The 21764-nt window shown below is 41.4% G+C and overlaps 1 protein-coding gene across 2 annotated transcripts in view; it reads right to left on the reverse strand.

The window, feature by feature from the left end:
* Nucleotides 1-21764, reverse strand: part of LOC129168461 (adenosine kinase-like) — a 142808-nt gene that overhangs the window by 100825 nt on the left and 20219 nt on the right. For both annotated transcript variants that reach the window (XM_054753769.1, XM_054753778.1), the window contains exon 4: nt 20823-20901. In XM_054753769.1, the coding sequence (XP_054609744.1) occupies nt 20823-20901 (79 nt within the window). The remainder of the gene's footprint in view (nt 1-20822; nt 20902-21764) is intronic.

Raw genomic sequence — 21764 nt, forward strand, 5'->3', positions numbered from 1 at the left:
GGGCCCTCATCTCATTCAGCCTCTTTGTGGAGGTGGGGCTACTACTGAGTGGACACAGAGGGTTTGCAGTTAGCTTCGTGAGGCAGTATATGCTAACATGAATATGTACAATACGTACAGGCAACTTCTGTGTCTTACTAATGTGGCTCAAACACGTACACTATACCATCTAGTGGTTCAAATGTGAATTACACCTCTCATGACAATAATGAAAACATGGTCTCAAAAAATGTTGTCTAACATCAATTATCAATGACAATTTCTAGCACAATCATTGACAGGCCTAGTCATTATTATCATTTTATTGGTTATACTACCACTTGAGGTTCCCAAATATGGTTCCTTGCCCTACAGCGTTAACATGGGGTAAAAAAAAATCCCTTTAGCGTACGTTAAGATACTTATAGTTCTGTCAAATGTTGCATGAGGTTGTAATTTGTCATGCTTTAGTGGCGATGTTAATGTCCAAAAGCGGGTCTGCTTTCTTCCAAATGTAAACGCTACACGGCCCTTTTTCAGCCCCGACAGGCGTACTTAAGCTTTACACGTGCCCTGCAGGTATAAGACAGACTTGTACGCTATGTTACCACAGCAACCTGCCCCCCCCCCTTTTTACATCTTGGAGAGACTTTCCATGAATCAATGTGGGAGAACTCACTGCTGTGAGATAAATCTATAAGTCAAGAGGTGGACGACAGCCAACTGTCGGCCCCGTCACTTCCTGTGTACTAAAGCGAATAATGGACCTCGGCGAGCAAGGCAACACAAGTCAATAAATAATGGGGTAGTTGACTCCATGCATGCCCAGATTGTTGTAGAAATGGGCCAATTTGATATTTTTTAGCTTCTATTTTGCACACAGCCAGTATTACACACATATTATTAGGTACAGTCCTCAGGTCATTTCGTTATTACGCATATTTCGGCTGGCTGAAAGCATCCACTCAATGATTTTGCGGCTATTCCCATCTTAGATAAAGCGCTACAGATCGCGAAACAAAAAAAAAAAAATGTGTGAGTGTATGCATCCCGCCATCTGCAGTGTCTACTACTTCCATGTGCATCACGGCTCCATATGGCAGCAATGTACTGTACGTAAACAGCAAACAGACCTTTGAGCATAATGAATTTTGTCACAACGGCTATTACACAGTTTGAAAATAGCACACGCTTAGAAGTTGAAAAATAAATGGGGTGGGTGTGCGTGCGGCGCTGCTGCTGCTGCTCGTAGATAAAGACAGAAGTGCAGGTCAGAGGTCAGCCGTTTGAAGGCAGCCGGACGGTGACCACAGAGTTTGCGCCGCTTTCTGCTTGAGGAGCAGCAGTTTGAAAAAAATATAGTATACTTCGACTGGAAATAAATACACTACATGCAATAATCAATGAAAAACTATTTCATCAACCGCAAAGTCTCCTATCGGGCTCCTAATTAACGCCGTGTCAAAAAACACTGGCATTAATGCATCTATCTTTTCACAGTCGGCCCTGTATGTTTTACATTTAATGTAATACAACGTGTAAGCAACGTGTAAGCTTCGCCTACTAAGCCGCGAGTCTTGCCCTTGCGGTTTTTACAAAAATTAAATAAGGGAAAAGGACATGTTTTTGCAGATTTAACTACTTTTGATATGCTAGCATAAATCAGATTTTGTTTTGTAAAATAACCCACTGTCAGTAACGTCTAACTTCCCTCATTATCTATGCCAAAAATGACCCAAAAATGTATCGCAATTTTTGCAACTGTGTCAACAGTGCCTCTGCTGGTTGCAGCCAACTATTGCACTCAACTTTGCCTTAAATGCTTCATCAACAATCAACAGTCTAGCAAACAACTGATTGTCATCTGTTCCAACTATAACATATATATATATTTACAGTGTGTTGAAAAAGTGTTTGCCTCCTTCCTGATTTCTTTTTTTTTTTTTTTTGCATGTTGTTCACACTTAAATGTTTCAAATCATCAAACTAATTAAAATATTAGGTAATGGCAACACAGCTGAACGCAAAATGCATCTTTTAAATGAAACTGTGGTTAAGGACACCTGATTTCAATTTCTCTAACCACACTCTCTGGCCTGATTACTGCCATACCTGTTCACAATCAAGAAATCACCTGTCTGAAAAAGTGAAGTAGACCAAAACATCCTCAAAAGCTAGACATCATGCCGACAGCTAAAGAAATTCAGGAACAAATGAGAAAGAAAGTAATTGAGATCTATCAGTCTGGAAAATCTTATAAAACCATTTCTAAAGTTTTGGGACTTAAGCAAACCACAGTGAGAGTCATTATCCACAAAAAAAAAAAATGGCGAACCTTCCCAGGAGTGGCCAGCCAACCAAAATTACCCCAAGAGCACAGCGACAACTCATCCAAGAGGTCAAAAGACCCCACAACATCCAAAGAACTGCAGGCCTCACTTGCCTCAGTTAAGGTCAGTGTTCATGACTCCACCATAAGAAAGACACTGGGCAAAAACGGAACAAAAAGAACATTAAGGCTCATCTGAAGAAAACATCTTGATGATCCCATTGATGTCCCATTACGTCTGGCGTAAAAGTAACGCCTCATTTCAGAAAAAGAACATATTACCAACAGTAAAACAGGTGGTTGTAGTGTGATGGCCTGGGCCTGTTTTGCTGCTTCAGGACCTAGTAGACTTCCTGTGATAAAAATCCTGAAAGGGAATGTCCGGCCATCTGTTCGTGACCTCAAACTGAAACAAACTTGGGTTCTGCAGCAGGACAATGATCCAAAACACACCAGCAAGTCCACCTCTGAATGACTGAAGAAAAGCAAAATGAAGACTTTGGAGTGGCCTAGTCAAAGTCCTAGCCTGAATCCTATTGAGATGCTGTGACATGACCTTAAAAAGGTGGTTCATGCTGGAAAACTGTCCAATGTGGCTGAATTACAACAATTCTGCAAAGATGAGTGGGCCAAAATTCCTCCACAGCGCTGTAAGAGACTCATTACAAGTTATCACAAACACTTGATTGCAGTTGTTGCTGCTAAGGGTGGCCCAACCAGTTATTAGGTTTAGGGGGCAATCACTTTTTCACACAGGACCATGCAGGTTTGGATTTTTTTTCTCCCTTAAAAATAAAAAGTTTCATTTAAAACTGCATTTTGTGCTCAGCTGTGTTGTCATCGACTAACATATAAATTTGTTTGATGATCTTAAACATTTAAGTGTGACAAACATGCAAAAAAGAAGAAGTCAGGGAGGTATACATTACATCAAATCAAAAAGCTATGTTTTACGTTTAATGAATTAAATTACATCTTACGTTTATACGAAACTGTAAATATGTTTATTCTACAAGTTTGTCTTTCAGGTTAATTAAAATGAAAGTAACAACGTTAGTAGCTAATAAAAAAAAAGACAGTAAAACACATTTACATTTGTCGTTTACATAAAATAAAAACCTGGCCCTTAAGCGTGCAAGACATATCGATATATATGGCGCCAACACTGCTCTGTGAGATAACCATGCAATGTATTGATATTTTGTTCCGCCCCTATTATCTACATGTCTAGCTGTATCTTCCTCTCAGGCGCAGTTGACCAAAGTGATCAATGACGGAGTGTCCGATCGTCTTTAATTAGAAGCTTTAAAGTACGGACTGAGCTTGGTAAAAACCCAAGATCATTACACTGATTCACCTCCCAGGAGCTGTGATCCATGCAGTGTTTACACCCGACGTTTGTTTCTGTGGCAACACATCGACCGGCGGAATGGCCCGACGAATACCAACCCACCCCTCCTCATCCTCTCCTGTCCTCCGCTTTCTTTATTTCTCGCTCTCCCGCCCACTCAGCGCTGAAGAGGCTGTCACACTGCTTTGCCTTTTTTGTTGTGGAGAGGCAGCACAATGTGTCCTAGTTAAAGCAGCGCGCCCATCTGCCCGGCATAATTAGACAATTACGTCGGCGGGATCCGTCATTAGTTCCTTTGTGGCCGGCCAATAGCAGAGCACAAAAGGAGGTCTTTGGGGTTTAGTTTATTTCTTCTCGCAGAGGAGTATTGATACCATGACAAGACAGGGCAAGGGGGGTGAGGGTGGGTTAATATTCTCTTGCCAATATTGACTGGTTTGTGTGCAGTCGAAGCAAAAAAGGCCCTTGGGAAGGGTGGGGATACTGAGTAAAAACAAGCAGCTAGGAAACAACTTGACAAGATGATACTGATGAATTTATGTGCATTTATACACAGCAATTGGAAAGAATGGCACCTGGGTAGGACGACAATGTTGAACTATTTATTAACTACACTGGATCTTAATGAGGTTTTAAGTAGAGCTACAAGATGCAAAAACAAGAAGGGGGAGTGAGACAAAAACATTTGGAGCTTGTAATTTAAACAAAGCAAAAAAAAAAAAATGAAATGGGCTGTTTATCACCTGATCAAAAGTTTAAGACCACAGGCTACAAAAGCCAAAATCTGCTCAAAATGTTAATTTTCTGTCAGGCATTCACACTGTCATGCCCTCCTGATGGCTAAAGCTAAAAAGCTTTCTCTTCTCCGCATAAGCAAAACCTCTCGCAGCGTGCTGAGGTTGGGAGCAGTAAATCAGTCATTTTACATTTTTTTAAAGATCCTGAGCATTATGGAACAAAAAAGTCAAGTGGTAGACCCAAAAAAAAATCACACCTGCGCTGAGCCGGAGGATCCGATTGGCTGTCCATCAAGACACAGGGCGGTCTTCCACCCAAATTAAGACCCTTACTGGTGACGACTGCAGCACAATAACCACCAGACAGCATCTGCGGGAAAAGGGTTTAAAAAAACAAAAAAATAATTCCAAGACCTCGTCTCCTTCAACACCACAAAACTGCCCGTTTAGACTTTGCCAGGGAGCATCAAACATGAGACATTGAAAGGTGGAAACAAGTTTTATTCTCTGACGAGAAAAATGTAACCTTGGCAGTCCAGATGGTTTCCAACATTACTGGCATGACAAGGAGATCCCACCTGAGATGTTCTCTACCTGGCACAGTGGAGGGGGGTCCATCATGATCTGGGGTGCTTTTTCGTTCAGTCGAACACTGGAGCTTCAGGTGGTGCAGGGTCGTCAAACGGCGGCTGCTTACGTGCAGATGTTGCAGCAGGCATCCTTCATGACTGAGGGCCCTCGTCTGTGTGGTAACAGCTGGGTTTTTCAACAAGACAACGCTGCAGTTCACAATGCTCGCTTGACCAAGGACTTCTTCAGGGAGAATAACATCACTCTTTTGGACCATCCTGCATGTTCCCCTCATTTAAGTCCCATAGAGAACATTTGGGGATGGATGTCAAGGGAAGTTTATAAAAATGGCCATCAGTTCCAGACAGTTGATGCCCTTGGTGAAGCCATCTTCACCACTTGGAGCAATGTTCCCACTAGCCTCCTGGAAACACTCGCATCAAGCATGCCCAAACCCATTTTTGAAGTGATGAACAAGAATGGTGGAGCTACTCATTACTGAGTCCTCCTGAGAACATTGTTGTTCTGTTTTGGAGAGTTTTTTGTTATTTTTTGAGCGATGGTCTTAAACTTTTGATCAGCTGATAAACAGCCTATTTCAGTTTGTTGTTTTCAATAAATGACTTTTTCAAAGTGCTTTTTGTCTCATTCCCCCTTCTTGTTTTTGCATATTGTAGCTCTACTTAAAACCTCATTAAGATCCAAATGCACAAAATGCAAATTCTCGCAATTTTTCAACTGAGATTTAAGATTTTGATCAGGAGTGTATATATATATATATATATATATATATATATATACACATATATACACACACATACATATACATATACATATATATATCATTGTACTATGATAATTGTGTCAAGCACGGTGGTGGCATTATGGCTTGGGGCTGCACGAGTGCTGCCGGCACTGGGGAGCTGCGGTTCATTGAGAGAAATGTGAATTCCAGCCAACATGATGACCTCAGAGTGAACATGCATTGTGTACAAAGTGTGAATACTTAGTGTGAGGACCACGGCCTGCCTTCATCCTCTTGGGCATGGAATTCACCAGGTGCTGAACAGGTTGTCACTGGAATCCTTTTCCAGTCCTCCAGACACCTTGCACTCTTCCACATTCCTTCCTCCCACTTGAGTTTCAGGTCTGCAGCAGACATCCCGGACCACTCCATCACCTTCACCTTCCACCTGTCATCTTGGAGGTGTGTTTGGGCTCTTTTATCAAGTTGGAAAACCAGTTTCCCAAGAAAGGGTGGTTCATGATCGGCTTCACAATGTCATATTGAGACACTATACAGTAATGGAAATGCTTGCTCAAGTGTGAGGGGTGTCTCCCCTAAAAATGCGTACTCTCTTCTTCACAGTTAGGCCTCTTACGATACACCGTTCTGATTAGTGCCGTGATCTAATCAGCTGCCAACTCGTGTGAAGACAAAGAAAGGAGAAACAGAGGGGTTTGGTTGAGAGTTGTTGTTTTTTTTTTTTATCTCACGGTGGTATACATTTAAAATTCTAATTATGGCATATTAGCTTAATTGGTGGGGAAGATGAGAATCAAAACAAGGCAGTGTGGGAAACCTCAAGTGTTCACCAACATGAGAGCTTGTCATTTTCTAATACCTAGCCACCCACCCACCCATACCCCCTCCATCTCTCTTTGGGGTGATAATCCTAGCCGCGAGCACAGGCCGTACAGGCGGCGGTGCAACAATTACACCCAACAAAACATCTCATTGTCGTGCTCTGGTTTGCTTTTATTGTATGGAACAAAGCGAGTGACAGCTCATCACAAGCCGCTAAACCCCTCAGGCTACATCAGAATGTAGTCGCCATTGTATTATAATATGCGACCATGACACTGGGACATATTCAATTCCACTCCTTGGAATTGAAACAAATCAAAAGAGTAAAAGTTCTCAAAGAAAAAAAGAGCAACTCCCATGACACGTACCAACAAATTGGCGGTCATAAATTGCGTGTGACAGGTGCACACTGTACTGTAACTGTGCAAGCGGCATGACAGCGTACACACACACACACACACACACTCATAGGGGGTAATGGTGACAGCAAAGGAACGTGGATTTATGAGGCAGTTCATGTCGAGGACATCCATCAGGAGAACATCAACGGAGGTCACGCGTAGAACAAGCACCACACCAGTCTTGTCGTACCTTTTATACTTGCCACACTTCTTTTCCTACTTGTTGTTTTCATCCCATCAGTATCACATTTTGCAAGTTGTAAAATAAACAGAGTGGAACCTCTAAAGCAGGGGTGTCCAAAGTGCGGCCTGAGGGCCGTTTGCAACCCATGGCTGTGTTTTTATCGGCCTGTGGAACATTCTGAAAATATAATTGAAATAGAAATCTAAAAAGAAAAACAACAGCAAAAACTGAGAAATCAGATGTAATTTCACAAGCATTAAGTCAAAATATTATCGGAATAAGGTCATAATATCAAAAAAAACTAAATTTACAAGCACAAAGTTGAAATACTTAAATAAAAAAAGTCATATACAGTTCACCTCACATTTTTTATTTTACACACGCGTCAAAAGAAGTTGACCAAATATTTTTTATTTTACACAAGCGTAAAAAAAGTTCACCTAACATTTTTCATTCCACACAAGCGTAAAAAAGTTCACGTAGCATTTTACACTAGTGTTTTATGTCATTTGCCACGAATGGCGATGCGACTTCAAGTTACTCATATGTATCTTCTTCAAAAACATACTCTTGAGTTAATCTATGCCAAAGTACACATGATGACGGTTGGAAATCCCAACGGTTGGTACGACTTTAGAGGCATATGACCCCCACACAATTTTGGTCTAAATCAGAATAAATGCTTTATAAATGCTTAAATGCTTTTTGAAACTTTTTTTTTATAAAAAACAAAAAAAAAAGTTAACTGCCACAAAAACAATGCAACACTTTGACGCGTATGGCAACACTTGTTCCATTACTTTGTGTAACGTAAGATGTACAAAAGTGTGGGGTGGCTTTACAGTAGAAGCATATTTTTCCCCATATTATCCACTTCAAACGGCACAAGCGGATACTAGCCATAGATTCAAAGCTAAACCGCGATGCTAAGCGGGGTAGCGTAATCAATTTCAAACATATTGTTTGAGGTGGTCCATGGTGTAAATAGAAGTATTACTTTTGTATTCTCAGGGGCTGGGATAACCTGATCCAGTGCACTGATATTGCCAGGAATGTGTTTGCTCGTACATCTATGTGGCATTTCAGGGTTGTTGGACTCTATTAGCCCCAAGTGGTGGACTTTCCAAAGGTTCACACAGGCCTCAGTGCAGAGCCCATTAGTGCGGGTGTAACCTAATAGGATTTGCTCTCCGATCAAGAGCTATTTCCTGCGGCTGTTACAGACCAAAGCACAAAAATAAATGCCCCTGTATTCAACGCTATGAAACGCACAACACCCAGCGATCACTGTGACCCACCACTGGCACTCCACCTCGCCCGCTCTTTTCCTCCTTGTTGGGATGTCTCGTTATCGCTGTGCTCTCTCCTCTCGTACTAAAACTAAAAGCCTTGCACTTTTCGTGCAAAGGAGCTATTTGTTCAGGTGTGAATGAAACTTGCAAGGTAGGCAGAAGCTGGACAGTGTTGGAGGGTTGCGGAGGACATCCCAGATTAATCACACGGACGGTATAAGCGTGAAGATAGTCATTGAGGAGTAATTGCCACGGGGGCTTTATTGTAGTGTAATGTACTCCGGCCTGTGAGGTACGCAGCCTCGCAGCAGCAAAGGCGGAGTAAGAGGATCATATAAAAATGTTTGCTGTTTCAACCTTTAACTTGGAGCTTAACCCTGACCTCAGATTGTAATTATGAGTTAATTGCCTACTGATCTAAAGAGAGGGCGGGATTGGTAGGACTCCAGTGTGCTTGTCAATTGGGCTAAAGTTCTTTATGTTCTGGCTCAGGAGGTGAAGCAGGTCGTCCAGAAACCGGAGGTTTGGCGGTTTGATTCTCGCTGCCTCCACCTAGTCAATGTTGTTGTGTCCCTAGGGGCAAGACACTTCATCCACCCTGCTCCTGCAGCCAAAGCCAGCTCCAAATTGTAATGCTCCGCGTACCATTGGACCAAGCTGACCGAGAGGGGGGCCATGTTGAATGGGCAGCACATGGTCACCTTACACTCTGCCCAGGCTTGTGCCCTGCCCCGGGGAGCTACCAATGTCTCTCGGACAGAAGGATGCCTACTTTATGTTCTATACAGCTAACTCTTCTACGTACCCCTGAACCGCTGCACACAAAAGGGTGATAATTTGTCAACATATGCGTCCGGACTGTGTTGCCTGTGCTATTATTTTTCTAAGTACACCACATGGTAGCGCTGTTATTAAACCCCTCAAGTCAGCTTGACTTGAAATTTCAATGAACAGCTTAATGTGCAAAAACATTCACTAACGAGTGTGTTTCGCCATATCACCAAGAAATTTGGTACACAACTATAGAGGACTGACAAGCTCATATGTAAACTTTGAGCAAGGTTGGTCAAAAAACATGGCCGCCATCAAGCAAAATGTTTTTGCAAGGGTATGCTAGAATGTCAACACATGTGGGTAGCACTAATGTCATTTACAGTCATGAAAGAATTTGGTTTAAAGGGTACCTGACATGATTCATCAACTGAATATATAACTGAATATTGAATATACTGTATATTGTTTGTAATTATTCAATTCTACATTGTCCGATTTGTTGAAAGCGAACGGAAAATTCACAAAAATGACATTTGTAGTTCGAACGAGTTCTCACAACTCATTTGTGGATGTGATGTAATCAAAGTAATACTGCTCAGCTACACAAAGCGGCGTACGAGACAGAGAATGTTGACAGTGATTATAGCAAAGATTTGAGCGACGTGTCAATACTTTTAGGAGGAAGAAACATTTGGAGATGAATTAGAGAACATGCAGAACAGGGACTTCTGCCTTCTTTCAAAACACAGAATGGTAAGTTACTCTGGGGTTACTTATCCTTCAATTATTCTTTTAAATCGGCTTCTTAATGTGTGGAAAGGGGTTTTCAATAGCCTGTCTGTTTTAATGTACATGCGGCCTCACGTCGACAATGAATGATCGCCATCACCCCACCACGCCCCACACCCCCCCAAAGTGAAATGCTTCTTGTAAAGGCGTTCCTTCGAAGCGGTCTTCAATGAAATGATCACTGCAAAGGATATCTGCCATGTCTAACTTATTGTGTGGAGATATGGGGAAATAACTATAAAATTACACTTCACTTGCCAACCGTGCTGCAAAAAAGATCAGTTAGGATCATCCACAATGCCACTTGTTATACATAACAACTAAAATCACAGTTATTAAAATTTGCTGGTCTAGTAAAAGAAGCGTCCTGAACCACTGTGTACATACAATGCTATGTCTAACCACTACTACATAACTCCTTGGTTTTTTGTGAGAACATTTTACTCACTCAACATCCAACTATGTTTCTGTCAACTATTAACCCTTTCATCAGTTATTATTATTATATAATTATTATGACTGTTAGATAATTTATTTGCAGTGGCTACAACCTTGACTCCTATTTTACCACATTGTTATACTGCCTTATCATTTTCCTATGTATTTAAAATTGGCAAAGAGTACATTTGGAATACAGGAAGTGAACAAATGTATTGCCCTTGACATGAAACGGATGGGGTGGTAGCATTAAATAATCTTTGCTTCTTCCTATTCCTTTTTGGGCATGTACAACTGCAAATTGTACTTGGTGGTGTATTCCACTGTAACTTGTATGCATGTTCAAAATAAATTAAACTATTACCATTACCAAAGACAACGCTCGAGGTGGGCGTCCATGTGTATCTCATTCTCTGCACTTGCTTCGTCCATTATTGTCTTAAACCTTCGTCTTTCGGAAAAGTCAACAAACTTACAGTATCACTCGGATAATGCGAACATCCAGCCGCAATACAACATTTTGGCATGACTACTATTTTGATGAATAATATACTGAACCAAGTCGATGATCTATCTCCAAGGAGCGTTTGTTAGCTCTGCTTTCGGTGAGCCATATTACCCTCATTACATCACATCCGGAAAAAGACGCTGAGATGTCATTTTTGCGAATTTACTGTTCGCTTTAAACATATCAAACAACGTAGAACATAATTACAAACAATATATACTTAAGCAAAGTTGTTGAATCATGTCAGGGACCCTTTAAGTCATTTCCTGATCATCTCACAGTAGCTTAGCAGGTAAAAACTGTATTTTTTGCCTTTAAAATTGCTGAAATTTGCGTAGCAATTTCCCCCCAAAAAATGTGTCTTTATTTTTCTCAGGCTGCTGCGCCTCCCCTCAGCCGAATACGTTAATAACTTGGCTACATAGGCTACAGTGCTAACATTTCAGTCACATTTTCACAGCATCATCATGCTTGGTTAGCCTATTTGTTTCCACAGTCTGAACCTTATTTTTACCTTAAATTGCATCAAACAGACAAGCGTATGTGAATATCAAATGTAATGAAACACTGAACATCACCCTATTGTTTTAATACAACACAATTATCTTGGCACCTAAATTGCATTTCAAAGAAAACGGGACCAAATTTCACATAAATAATAAAAGGTTTGACTGTACAAACAATGACCTGGACTGGTTTCTTTGAAAACATACTTTTAAATAATAACAATTCAATAACTGTCTCTTTAACAGAAAAGCTGCAACAGTACACCCTCTTTCTGATTTCTGATTTTCCTGTTATTGTTGTAGTTGACATTGGGATTTGTCTGAATTTGTTACACAATTGCCCACTTTGTGTTTACCTTTGAGTAAGGTCTCTGCAGCAGAAGCACTCCTTCACAATTCTTCAGTCAGTGAAAGATTTTTTGTGTTGCTCCAACATCCATACAATCCATTTGCACGTTGCTGTGCTATAAATGTGCTATAATGTGTTATGACTCTTGTATATTTTTCATACTGGTCTCTAAGCAACGTTATTATCCGCACTCTCACATCAGACGTGGGTGAATACTTCCCCTTCAATGATCTGTGTTTTGTCAAGTAATGTCGCGTCACATTTGCACTTTTGACCAGCGCCACAGTTGCAGAGCATATGAGACACAGAAGTTTGGCACTGGATTCTGGAAGAATGAACATTGGTCTGTCCATTCACTTTTAAATATTCAGTTTTCTCTATCAAATGTTCTTACTTTTGAGCAAGCCATGGTTATTCACTTCTCGGCAAGTAAACAAACAATTTCAATGGCTCATTTTGAGTGACGTCACCACCTTTGCTGCATTATATGTTATTATATTTCCCAATCACTTTAATTGGTCACGGGTCCATAAAGTACTATCACTGGGTCAGTATCCATTTGGTGTTGGCTGGTCTAGGGATACGTATTACTGTTAGAATGTCATTAAAAAGTGGATTTTTACACCCAACTAAAGCACACCAGACTAAATAATAAGGCTCACACTCAAGAACGGAATTGGCACTCCCCCCCCTCCGGCCTCCCGCAAAAGCTCGCAGTGTCTTTCGAGTGTCAAATCGCTAAGTTGAGCCTCTGTCGCCATAAACCCGGTGGGAGAGCTCACGAATAATCTAGGCGATGTTAATGATGCAATTTATATGTGAGGGGGGGACCGGTGTTTGGCAGGTCTCTTTTTCCGACTGAACGGGCTGCAGCGAGCTCCCAGCACCCCTCCACTGCTAGATGGGAGTGGGAGGGATGTCAGGGACCCGCCACTGATAAGAGCCATTACTATTAGTGTCTGCCTGTCACCTGCTGTGCGTCAGCCAGCCTCCCCGTCCCCTCTTTCCTGAGGCACTCACCTACACATTTTCCATCCTGTCACCGATTCGCTTGTTCAGGTCTTAAACCACACACACACACACACACACACACACACACACACACACACACACACACACACACACACACGAAAAGCTACAGCAAGCTTCGAAATGAATTAGTGTGGGGCGCCGAAAGTTACCCGGCGTTTATTTGATAAAAAAAACAGCTGTTGATAAGTCAGAACAATATTCCAGAGGCTGCGTTTTGTCAGTTTTTCCAGGCGAACATAAACCCTCATTTGGTTTCATTTATTGCTTGGCACACAAACCCAACGACTGCTTAAACTTTTGAACTCGGGAAGAGAAATGAACTGTAATTGCAGGCTGTATGTTATTTCCTCAAAAGAAAAAAAAAACAAATATTTAAAAGTGTTTCCCCCCCTCCGTTGCTATGCAACAGTTCAGCCGCAAAAAAGGGGAGGGCACGGAGAGAAATGTGCCAAATAAATGATACTGTTAGGCATTCTGCAAGGAAAATACAAGACAGGGATAGGCATAATACTGGATTCAATTATTATTGATTTTATTTTGAAGTGACTAAAAAATGGAGTGCAACCAGCAGAGGTGCTGTTGCTTCAGTCCCACCAACAAAAATAGTTTAACTCATTTTTTACACAGGGATCTCATTGAATTCCCGAATAAGAGCCTTTACTGTCCAAATCCTTCTAATTATAAGACAGGACCATCATTCAGGATGGGCATAGTACTCAATTAATTAGGGGAACTGATTATTGATTGGGTCTTGAAATAACTGAGAATGAGGTGCAGGGCCACAACCAGCAGAGGCGCTGTTGCTTCAGTCCCAACGAGTTTAAGGGCCTGAAGAAGAAAAGCATGACAAGGAATGAGGGGAAGTTGAGGTAAATCCACAGTCAATATATAATATATGAAATATTTAAAATTATTGAATTAAGCCGTTTTCACACAGAGATCCTGAAGAAAAATTGCCAAATAATAGCTATAAGAGTCCAAATCTGGGATTTATCCATACAGAACCTAACAAAGCGGGATACTGATGCAATTGAGTGGCTTTTTACACAACAACACAAAAAGTCATGATAAAATACTTGCCGGACATTACATTTAACTAGGCCTGTCAAATGATTACAAATTTTAATGAAATTAATCACAGTTTCCAAATTATTTAATCATGATTAATCACCGCCTGCAACTATGTGTGAAATATGCCAATTTTTACAGTAGTTTATGAACAGAAAGATAAATGACAGGACACAATTCAGGGTTTTCCATAGGATTTTTTGAAGCTGTGGCAGTGGGCTGCATCGGAGGGCAGTGACGTGCCACTGCTGCGTCTGCATATTTTTTTTTTACTATGACAATAACAATCGTTAAACTTATTTATTTATTCACTTATTTTATTTATTTAACTTTTCTCAACAACCAGCAGAACATGAACCTAGAACATTGCAAAACTGTCAATTTAATGGCAAAGTTGCTGAGAGTCTAAAATGTTGAGCCTCCTTTTGTTACCTGACCTATTTAGTCAAATAGACAAACTTTTGTACTATCTGACACAAAGCTCAATTTAATTTGATTCCTGTTTTAGAGTAATACGAATACATGGTAAATTAATTGTTCAATAATATATATTTTTTAGTTCAAAATAACACAATTAAAAAAATAAAATATTTTTTATATAGAAACCTGTCCTGAATAAACAGTATAAATTCATAGTCCAGGGTTATGATAGCACAGATGTATCCAACTTGCAGCATTATTAAAACTACTTTGACAAAAAGAAAGTAGAGGTGAGCTATTTGTGTTTTATGTGACTGCCAACATTTAAACTGCACTTTATTTACAAAGTGCATCTCCACTCAGTGAGCTCATTTGTCGTTAAATACAGGCGTCATTTTTGGTGGTGAAGAGAGGAGGTGAAGCAAATATTCTTTTCTGAACTACTCCACATCAGCTGTCTAGCTACTGTTAGCATACGAGGTACGTGTTGGAGACCCCTGTGATAGCGTCACTATCTTAAAGCTGGACACACTCCACATTTTACTGACTATTTTTCATTCTCTCGATAATAACAACAAAGTGAATGTCAACATAAGATGTGTCACGTCATATACGGAGCGCCGTGGCCATCTTGTTTACATATGTGTTCCACAGCGGAAGAAGATGAGTGTCTTCGTCACATGCACAGGAACGCACAGGCGACAGAGCGCAAGTATACGGCAGGAGAGAAATATAATGCAGAGCGTTTTGTGAGGTTTGATTTTTTTTGAGAAGTCATTTTTGTGATGCAAATGCATTAATCTTTTGAATGCATATTGTTTTAAGAAACCAAACTCGTTTGTTTCTGTTGTTTTGTTATTGTCGTTGCAATTGTTGGTGTTGCTGTTGTTCTTGTCTCTCTCTGTATTGTACCCCTTTTGTCCCCGCACTGCCCCCTCTGTTTTCTTTTCTTTTCTATCCCCTCCTGCTCCGGTCTGTCCGCTCAAAATTTGCATAACAATAGACATCAAATAAAGTCAAATAAAATCTATATAACAGGGGAAGAGTATCTTACACTTTTCCCTGGCAGAGCAAATCTGTTTAGCATGTAAGGGCATTTAGATCAACAATACCATACTCCTAAAAATGACCGCTAACCATTTTCAGTGCATCTGTACAGGCTGTCATCTGTTCTAGACATCTGGGGTGCTATCAAGATTTGGCCTAGGTGGTCTGGCTAGTTAGCCACGAATTAACTTCAGTTTTTAGGGCCCCCCCTAGTGGCCGCTTGGCCCTAGGCAGCCGCTTAGGTCACATATCGGGATTTTGTTGAGCATATTTTGTGGCTTTCATTACCCATCCTGTACTCTGTGTAATCTCTCATGTGGGAACAAAATATTCTATTAAAATTTGCTAGCTTAGCAGGTTTAAGAATTATGTTTTTCTTTATTTTTCTCAAGATGCTGAGTTCCAAAACCCCTGCTCTCGCCAGTCTTGTCCTTGCCTTCCGTTGTGTCCTACTAGCCGTATCTTGTAATTACTGTTGCCGTCACTGACACTTTTTTCCTCAGACAGCAAAGATTTTTTTTGGTCTCCTGCCTGGAAATCATGAATGCTTTCTGTCTCGCATTCGGATCCACGTGCCTCCGTCACCTTTCCAACACTCCAGGAACTCAGAGAAACTGCATGATTGAGCTGTCAGCTAGTAGCATATCTCTCTCGTGATAAAGTTGCGGGATAATCGCCTCGTCAACTTTTATTATTGTGATCACAGTGATTTAATGCGGTGCCAGTGTTACGCTGCGGCATACAGTCGCACAACAGTTGAGGTGGAAGGCATGTAAAAAAAAAGGGGGGGGGGGAGGATGAATGGCACCACGGCTGCCTTATGGCGGGTGACACCGATGCCCACGCATGAACACGTCGCACGTCAAAGCGAATGAGGCGTGCCCGTGCTTCCGACGATGAAAATAACAGCAGTGAAGTGTACACCTGGAATGTCTGCACTGAAATAAAGGCAGAAATCTCGCAAGATTCTTAAACCATAAAGCAAGCCAAAAGCAGCGTGCTAAACAGTGGTTGTGCAATTAACCTGCCTTAAAACAAACCAGAGGATTTGGCTTTCAGGGCGACCACATGCTTGAGAGGCTCCATTTCTGCTGCTGAAAATAAAGAAAAAAAAGCCAGTGGGGGCCTTAATCGCTCCTTAGTGGGTTTATTTCAAGCACAGCTGCACAGCGGCTACATTCGACATGATCAAAACCTGAAAGGAGCGAGGTCAGGGCTCTTAGGAGCAGACGTGAGACACTAACACCGAAGGTCTAGTCACAAAGAATGTCTGTCCTAGCAGAAGTCATTAGGTTTGAGCAAGAGTGTAAGTAACAGTAAAACAGTTAATGGCCTCTTTTAGCGAAAAAAGCACATCCTACGCTCATGGCTGGAGCACAAAAGCTCCACTCTTTCGCCTTGCCTGCGCCTTCTTGGCTAAGTGGTACCAGGCGTAGGAATTTCTTCATTTAGCCCGTTTAAAAAAAAGAAAAAAATTGGGCCTCCCCCATTGCTGCTCTTTATTTATTTAACAGAACGAGCTATAAAAGCCAAACATTAGGTCATGGCATATTTTCACCTGGAGAAATAAGTCAATGGGACGTCAAACCTCGTATTTCCTGAAGAAATAGTGCAGTCCGATTTTTTTTTTTTTAAATAAAACTTTCAACAGTGTGACGCACATGTGCTTCCAGTTAGGAGCTGCAGAGCCAAAATGCAAGCCCGGGCCCATGCGTTCACCCCTTCTGCAATTGACCGGCTCTGAGGAAATGTTAAACAGGCATTATACCTATAACAGAGACAGCCATGCGTATTTTTCAAACAACAATTAAGATGTTCCAGCAAATTGATGATATGAAGAAATCAAAAAGGTAGTTTACAGCTCTGTTTACGCTGCAAAGCAAACTAGGCAACGATGCCAATTTGCCAGGCTTCCTAATGAAAACGCTCCGCATGCAGTGGGAACCCGAGGTCGGATGCACTTCCCTGGCAGTGGCAATAACTCCCAGGGTTCCAACTTTGGGGGCCTATCGGGGAGCTGTTGCAAGGCTTTGATGTTCTGGCTAAATGAATGGACTGTGCTTCTTGATCCACACGCCCTCCCCGTGTCAACTGCCTCCTGTCACCTATATACACGATGCTCCGAGGACACAATTCCCCACCAGTAACGTAGTAAAATAGCTCCCAGACAAAAAGGAGTCGTTTCTCGCTTGGTTCCATCTTTTTGATGTGCCATGCTGGGCTGGTTTTTGTTCACTTTACAACCAGTAGCTTTCATGTCGGATGTTGCTCCGGGGAAGGTGTTTGGTAGAATCCAGAGCAACGGCAACAAGCTCCTGCCCACTTCTAGCATTTTTCCAGAGAGACGTTAGAGGGATCTTCAGATCAAGTTTACCAAGCAAAAGTACAACCAAGATTTCCGCCAAAGCCAAATAATAATGCTAGATACAGCCAGACATATCCATCCTTAGCTTGGCGGCTTTACCCGAATACAAGACGACCCTGCTGCATCTATCCAGGCGTATCACTGGCATGTGTGTGAGTGACAGGAAGAAAAGGTTCGCTCGGAGAGAAGTTGTTCAATCTTATATCTCATCAATCCGAGGGTTGTCAACAATAAACCAATGTGATTGGATATCCGGTTTGAGGAGCGAACGATTCGGCTATTTGGTAGAAGCCTCCTGTATCGATAATAAATCTTTAGATTAATCGACTGCAGAGACATGCACCGGGTATCGCGAGAGAAGCAATTGGTTGACTGTCTTATGAACAATGCGAGAGCCTGGGTTGCCGGCAAAAGGATTGTCGCGCATGTCCAAAACTTCCCACGACTGCAGCCGAGCTAGCTAGCTAGTGTTCTATATAATATAAACAGTTCTATTTACTTATCTGTGCTTGGAAGATGTGTGTCATTACCTAAGGGGCTTTGCACTAGGGCATTTGTTAATTTTGTATTATTAATTGGACTGAAGGTTAAGACTTCTGTTTTTTCATTGTTACATTTGATATAGATTGATAGATTCATGTTTATTGCCATTGCACACACTACACAACAACATTTAGTTTGGGGGCTCCACTTCCATTTCTAGCAACATTAAGCCAAATGGTTTGTACACTGCATCGAATCATATTGAATTGTTCCGTTTTTAAAATATATCATTTTTTAATCATATGTAACATGTGTATCTAGACTTGAATTGAATTGTCTATCACAAACAGATTTGCATCTTTAGTCAATTCAGTACTTTAAAACAATACACATGACCAAATAAATCTACATTTCTGTCCCTCGGCAATGCCCCTATTTTTTTGCTGGGGCAGTAATACACATTACCCAAAGCCCAACTGTCAACAAAAAGCATGTTTTCTTTGGAACAAATACCAAATATCCATATCTCTCTGCACCTTTCCAATACCAGCTGGTACCAAAAAAAAAAACAACTTAACAACTCAAAAGTGTGCAGTGGATGCTTTCAATCAGAGATGTTGGTTCGAGCACAGCCATATTTATCCATCTAAGCTTCCGTTTGGTCAATTCTCATTTAACTAAATCCAATTACCATCGATTGGGTGTCTTCGTAAAGCCGAGGTTTAGGGTTTCCTTGATAGTGCGGAAATCCCAACTTGGATGGAGCGGAGCTATTTAACCTATTACAGCCTCTGATGAAGTGTTCGGGAGAGAAATTCAGATCATTGATTCGCCCACACTCGGGTTTTCCACATGGGAGGGCTTGCAAACACCTTCATCCTCTCTCCTCCGGTGGCTCCTGAGTAAAGCTGGCCTGAATAGATTTAGGAGGTGAGTGCTTTGATGTGGATGCGGTGCATATCATTGTCGTTTGAAGGCAAAGCTTCTACAATGCAGCGCGTTTTGGAGCTGCACATACTTTGCAGGTGCTACAATGTGATAATCCGGCAGCCGGTTATGCATTATACATTTTCCATAAAGGAGCACCGTCACCTGAAGGTATATATTGACAGAAACTCTGAGGCGCGTGGGAGGAAAACACTCATGTTATCTTGGCTTTTTTAGAATCAGCGCTACATCTTTCCTCTGGAGGGGGGCAAATAGCTAAATAAACAGAGTAGAATAACATTTGACTGGGCTCTACCATGCCTTTAGAAGACCAATTTAGCTGACTGAAGGCTTCTCACAGAGGTACAGGGGCGCATGTCGGCTTGCCATGAAAATTTCCACCTGATTTCACAGGGGAGTTTTTTTTAAACATACCTTAAGGCAGCTCTTTTAGAGTTCTTTCAAGTGCAAGATCATTTTATACTCCACGACTACAAATTTCATACTTTTCACTGATTTTCAAAAGGAATTTCTCCTTTGACTCTGATGTCAGGTATGGTGGGTGGTAGCTTGGGGGTGTTGGTGCCTACTGCCACTTCCATTTTGTCTCTGGGGGGGTCACCCCCTATTATTTCCTTTGTGACTGCTCACAATTTCTTGGCCACACCCATTGTGGTCCTTCAGGGTGACGCTTTCACCACTGGGGGCCACATCTTTTTTTGTCCGTGGGGCCACTCCCATTTCTATCCGTGGGGACAGCATCCAATTTCGTCCATGTGCATGGGGCCCTTCCCATTTTAGTGCCTGGGGACTACGCAAATTTTGGTCACAGGGACTGCCACCCATTGTGATGCTTAAAGCTGCCATGGTTTGTAGCCCCAGGACCCAACGTCATTTCTGTACCTGAGCACGCTCCCATTTAGATCCCTAAGGAGCACACCTATGTCTATCCCATTTTGGTGCCTGGGATGCTCCTAGTTTTCTTCCTGGGTCCCACCCTCATTTGTGGTTTTGGTCCTTGGGTATGACAACCATTTTGGTGCCTGTTGGCCACCCCCATGTCAATCCCTGAAAGGACCCCCACTTTGCTCCCTTGGGAACTCATTTACACCTGGGGAGCCGCACCCCATTTTGGTCCAAAGAACATCTTCAAACGAGTAACACATGCTCACAAACAGGACCTTTAACTACTATATAACAAAAACACACATAAAAGACACTCTCAAATAGCAAAATAGCATTACCATTCAGTGCTCATCGAAAGACTTATTTTTCAACTAGTCGCCTTTGCTTCGTTTACCACTACAAGCAGACCAGGGCATTATCAGCACATAATCACTGCATGCCAAATTGACATTCTTAGCGCTGTCAGTTCAATGAAAGAAAGGAGGAGTTGCATTGAGTGAATAATCATGTGCAAACACAGATTGCTATTTAAGATTTGGACAAACACCCATTTCTTTTCCATACCAAGCTGCCTCTGAGAACATCAACATTTGCTGATGGAATTTATTGTGACACGTTAATTGCGTCAACTTGTTTTTCTCTCTAATTGAAGCTTGGTGTGTCTCGGGAAATTAGGCCAGCTAGATAATAGCGCAAATATTATGAAAGCCTGCCTGCGTGTCTCTTTGTGCTGCACAAATAAAAAGGTGTAAAAGAGAGGCAGCAAAAACAAGACTAACCTGGGCAATTTTCACTGAGTTCTGCGTCGAACCACCAGCATGATATTCCACTTCTTTTCTCTTGACAATTTCTTCAAACCTTGAAAGAAAGAACACACACGCACACACAAACAAATATGACTTTTTTTTAATGTTCAAGGATAATCATAGATTAACTTGCTCATAACATTTTTTTGTACCGTGGCCGTGAGCAGAGAACGTTTTCTCAACTTTTTCAACACTCCACTCAATGCAAAAAAAAGATAATCTTGCAATAACACGCAAAAAAAAAATGTTCACTGGTTCACCGGAACATTTTATTAAAGACACTATTGGTGCAAGCAAAACATGCTTGCATTGACTTTCTACAATGCAAATATTAGCATCAAATCCTACAAACGTATTAGCAATTGATATGAAACGAAGAAGGGGTAGGATTGAATAAGCTCTGTTTCTTCCTACTCTTTTTGGACATGTGAAATTGTGAATTGTACTATGTGATGTATACTGAAGTACATGTGTGTATGTTCAAATAAAATGAAACCATTAAACAGCGGCACTTCACTACGTCTCCCCAGCGGCAGTGCGCAAAGAAAAAGAAAGCCATCACCATGGAAGTAAAAATTAACATCAAAAGAGTACATTATATTGGTCATTCTTTTGGTCTCTTAACTGTCGCTTGATTGATTGATTTTCTCAAATACGCAGTGAATGTTGGTGGATTTTATATATTCCTGTCATGGATGATAGCTAGGTGTATTTCTTGTGGTTACTGTGGGGTGAAAACGAACACACAGCTTGCTGCTGTACTACTTGATTTTCTTCTCTTGACTTTTTGGTTATCAAAAAATGTAAATGGCTACTCTGTTGACTTTTAAAACTGATTTTCACAGCCTAAATTATTATATATTTTTTAGTAGGGTTGTACTTGCCAAGGTCCGTGGGTCAATTTCTAAATTTTGT

This window comes from Dunckerocampus dactyliophorus, chromosome 2, assembly GCF_027744805.1.
Source record: "Dunckerocampus dactyliophorus isolate RoL2022-P2 chromosome 2, RoL_Ddac_1.1, whole genome shotgun sequence".
Lineage (NCBI taxonomy): Eukaryota > Metazoa > Chordata > Actinopteri > Syngnathiformes > Syngnathidae > Dunckerocampus > Dunckerocampus dactyliophorus.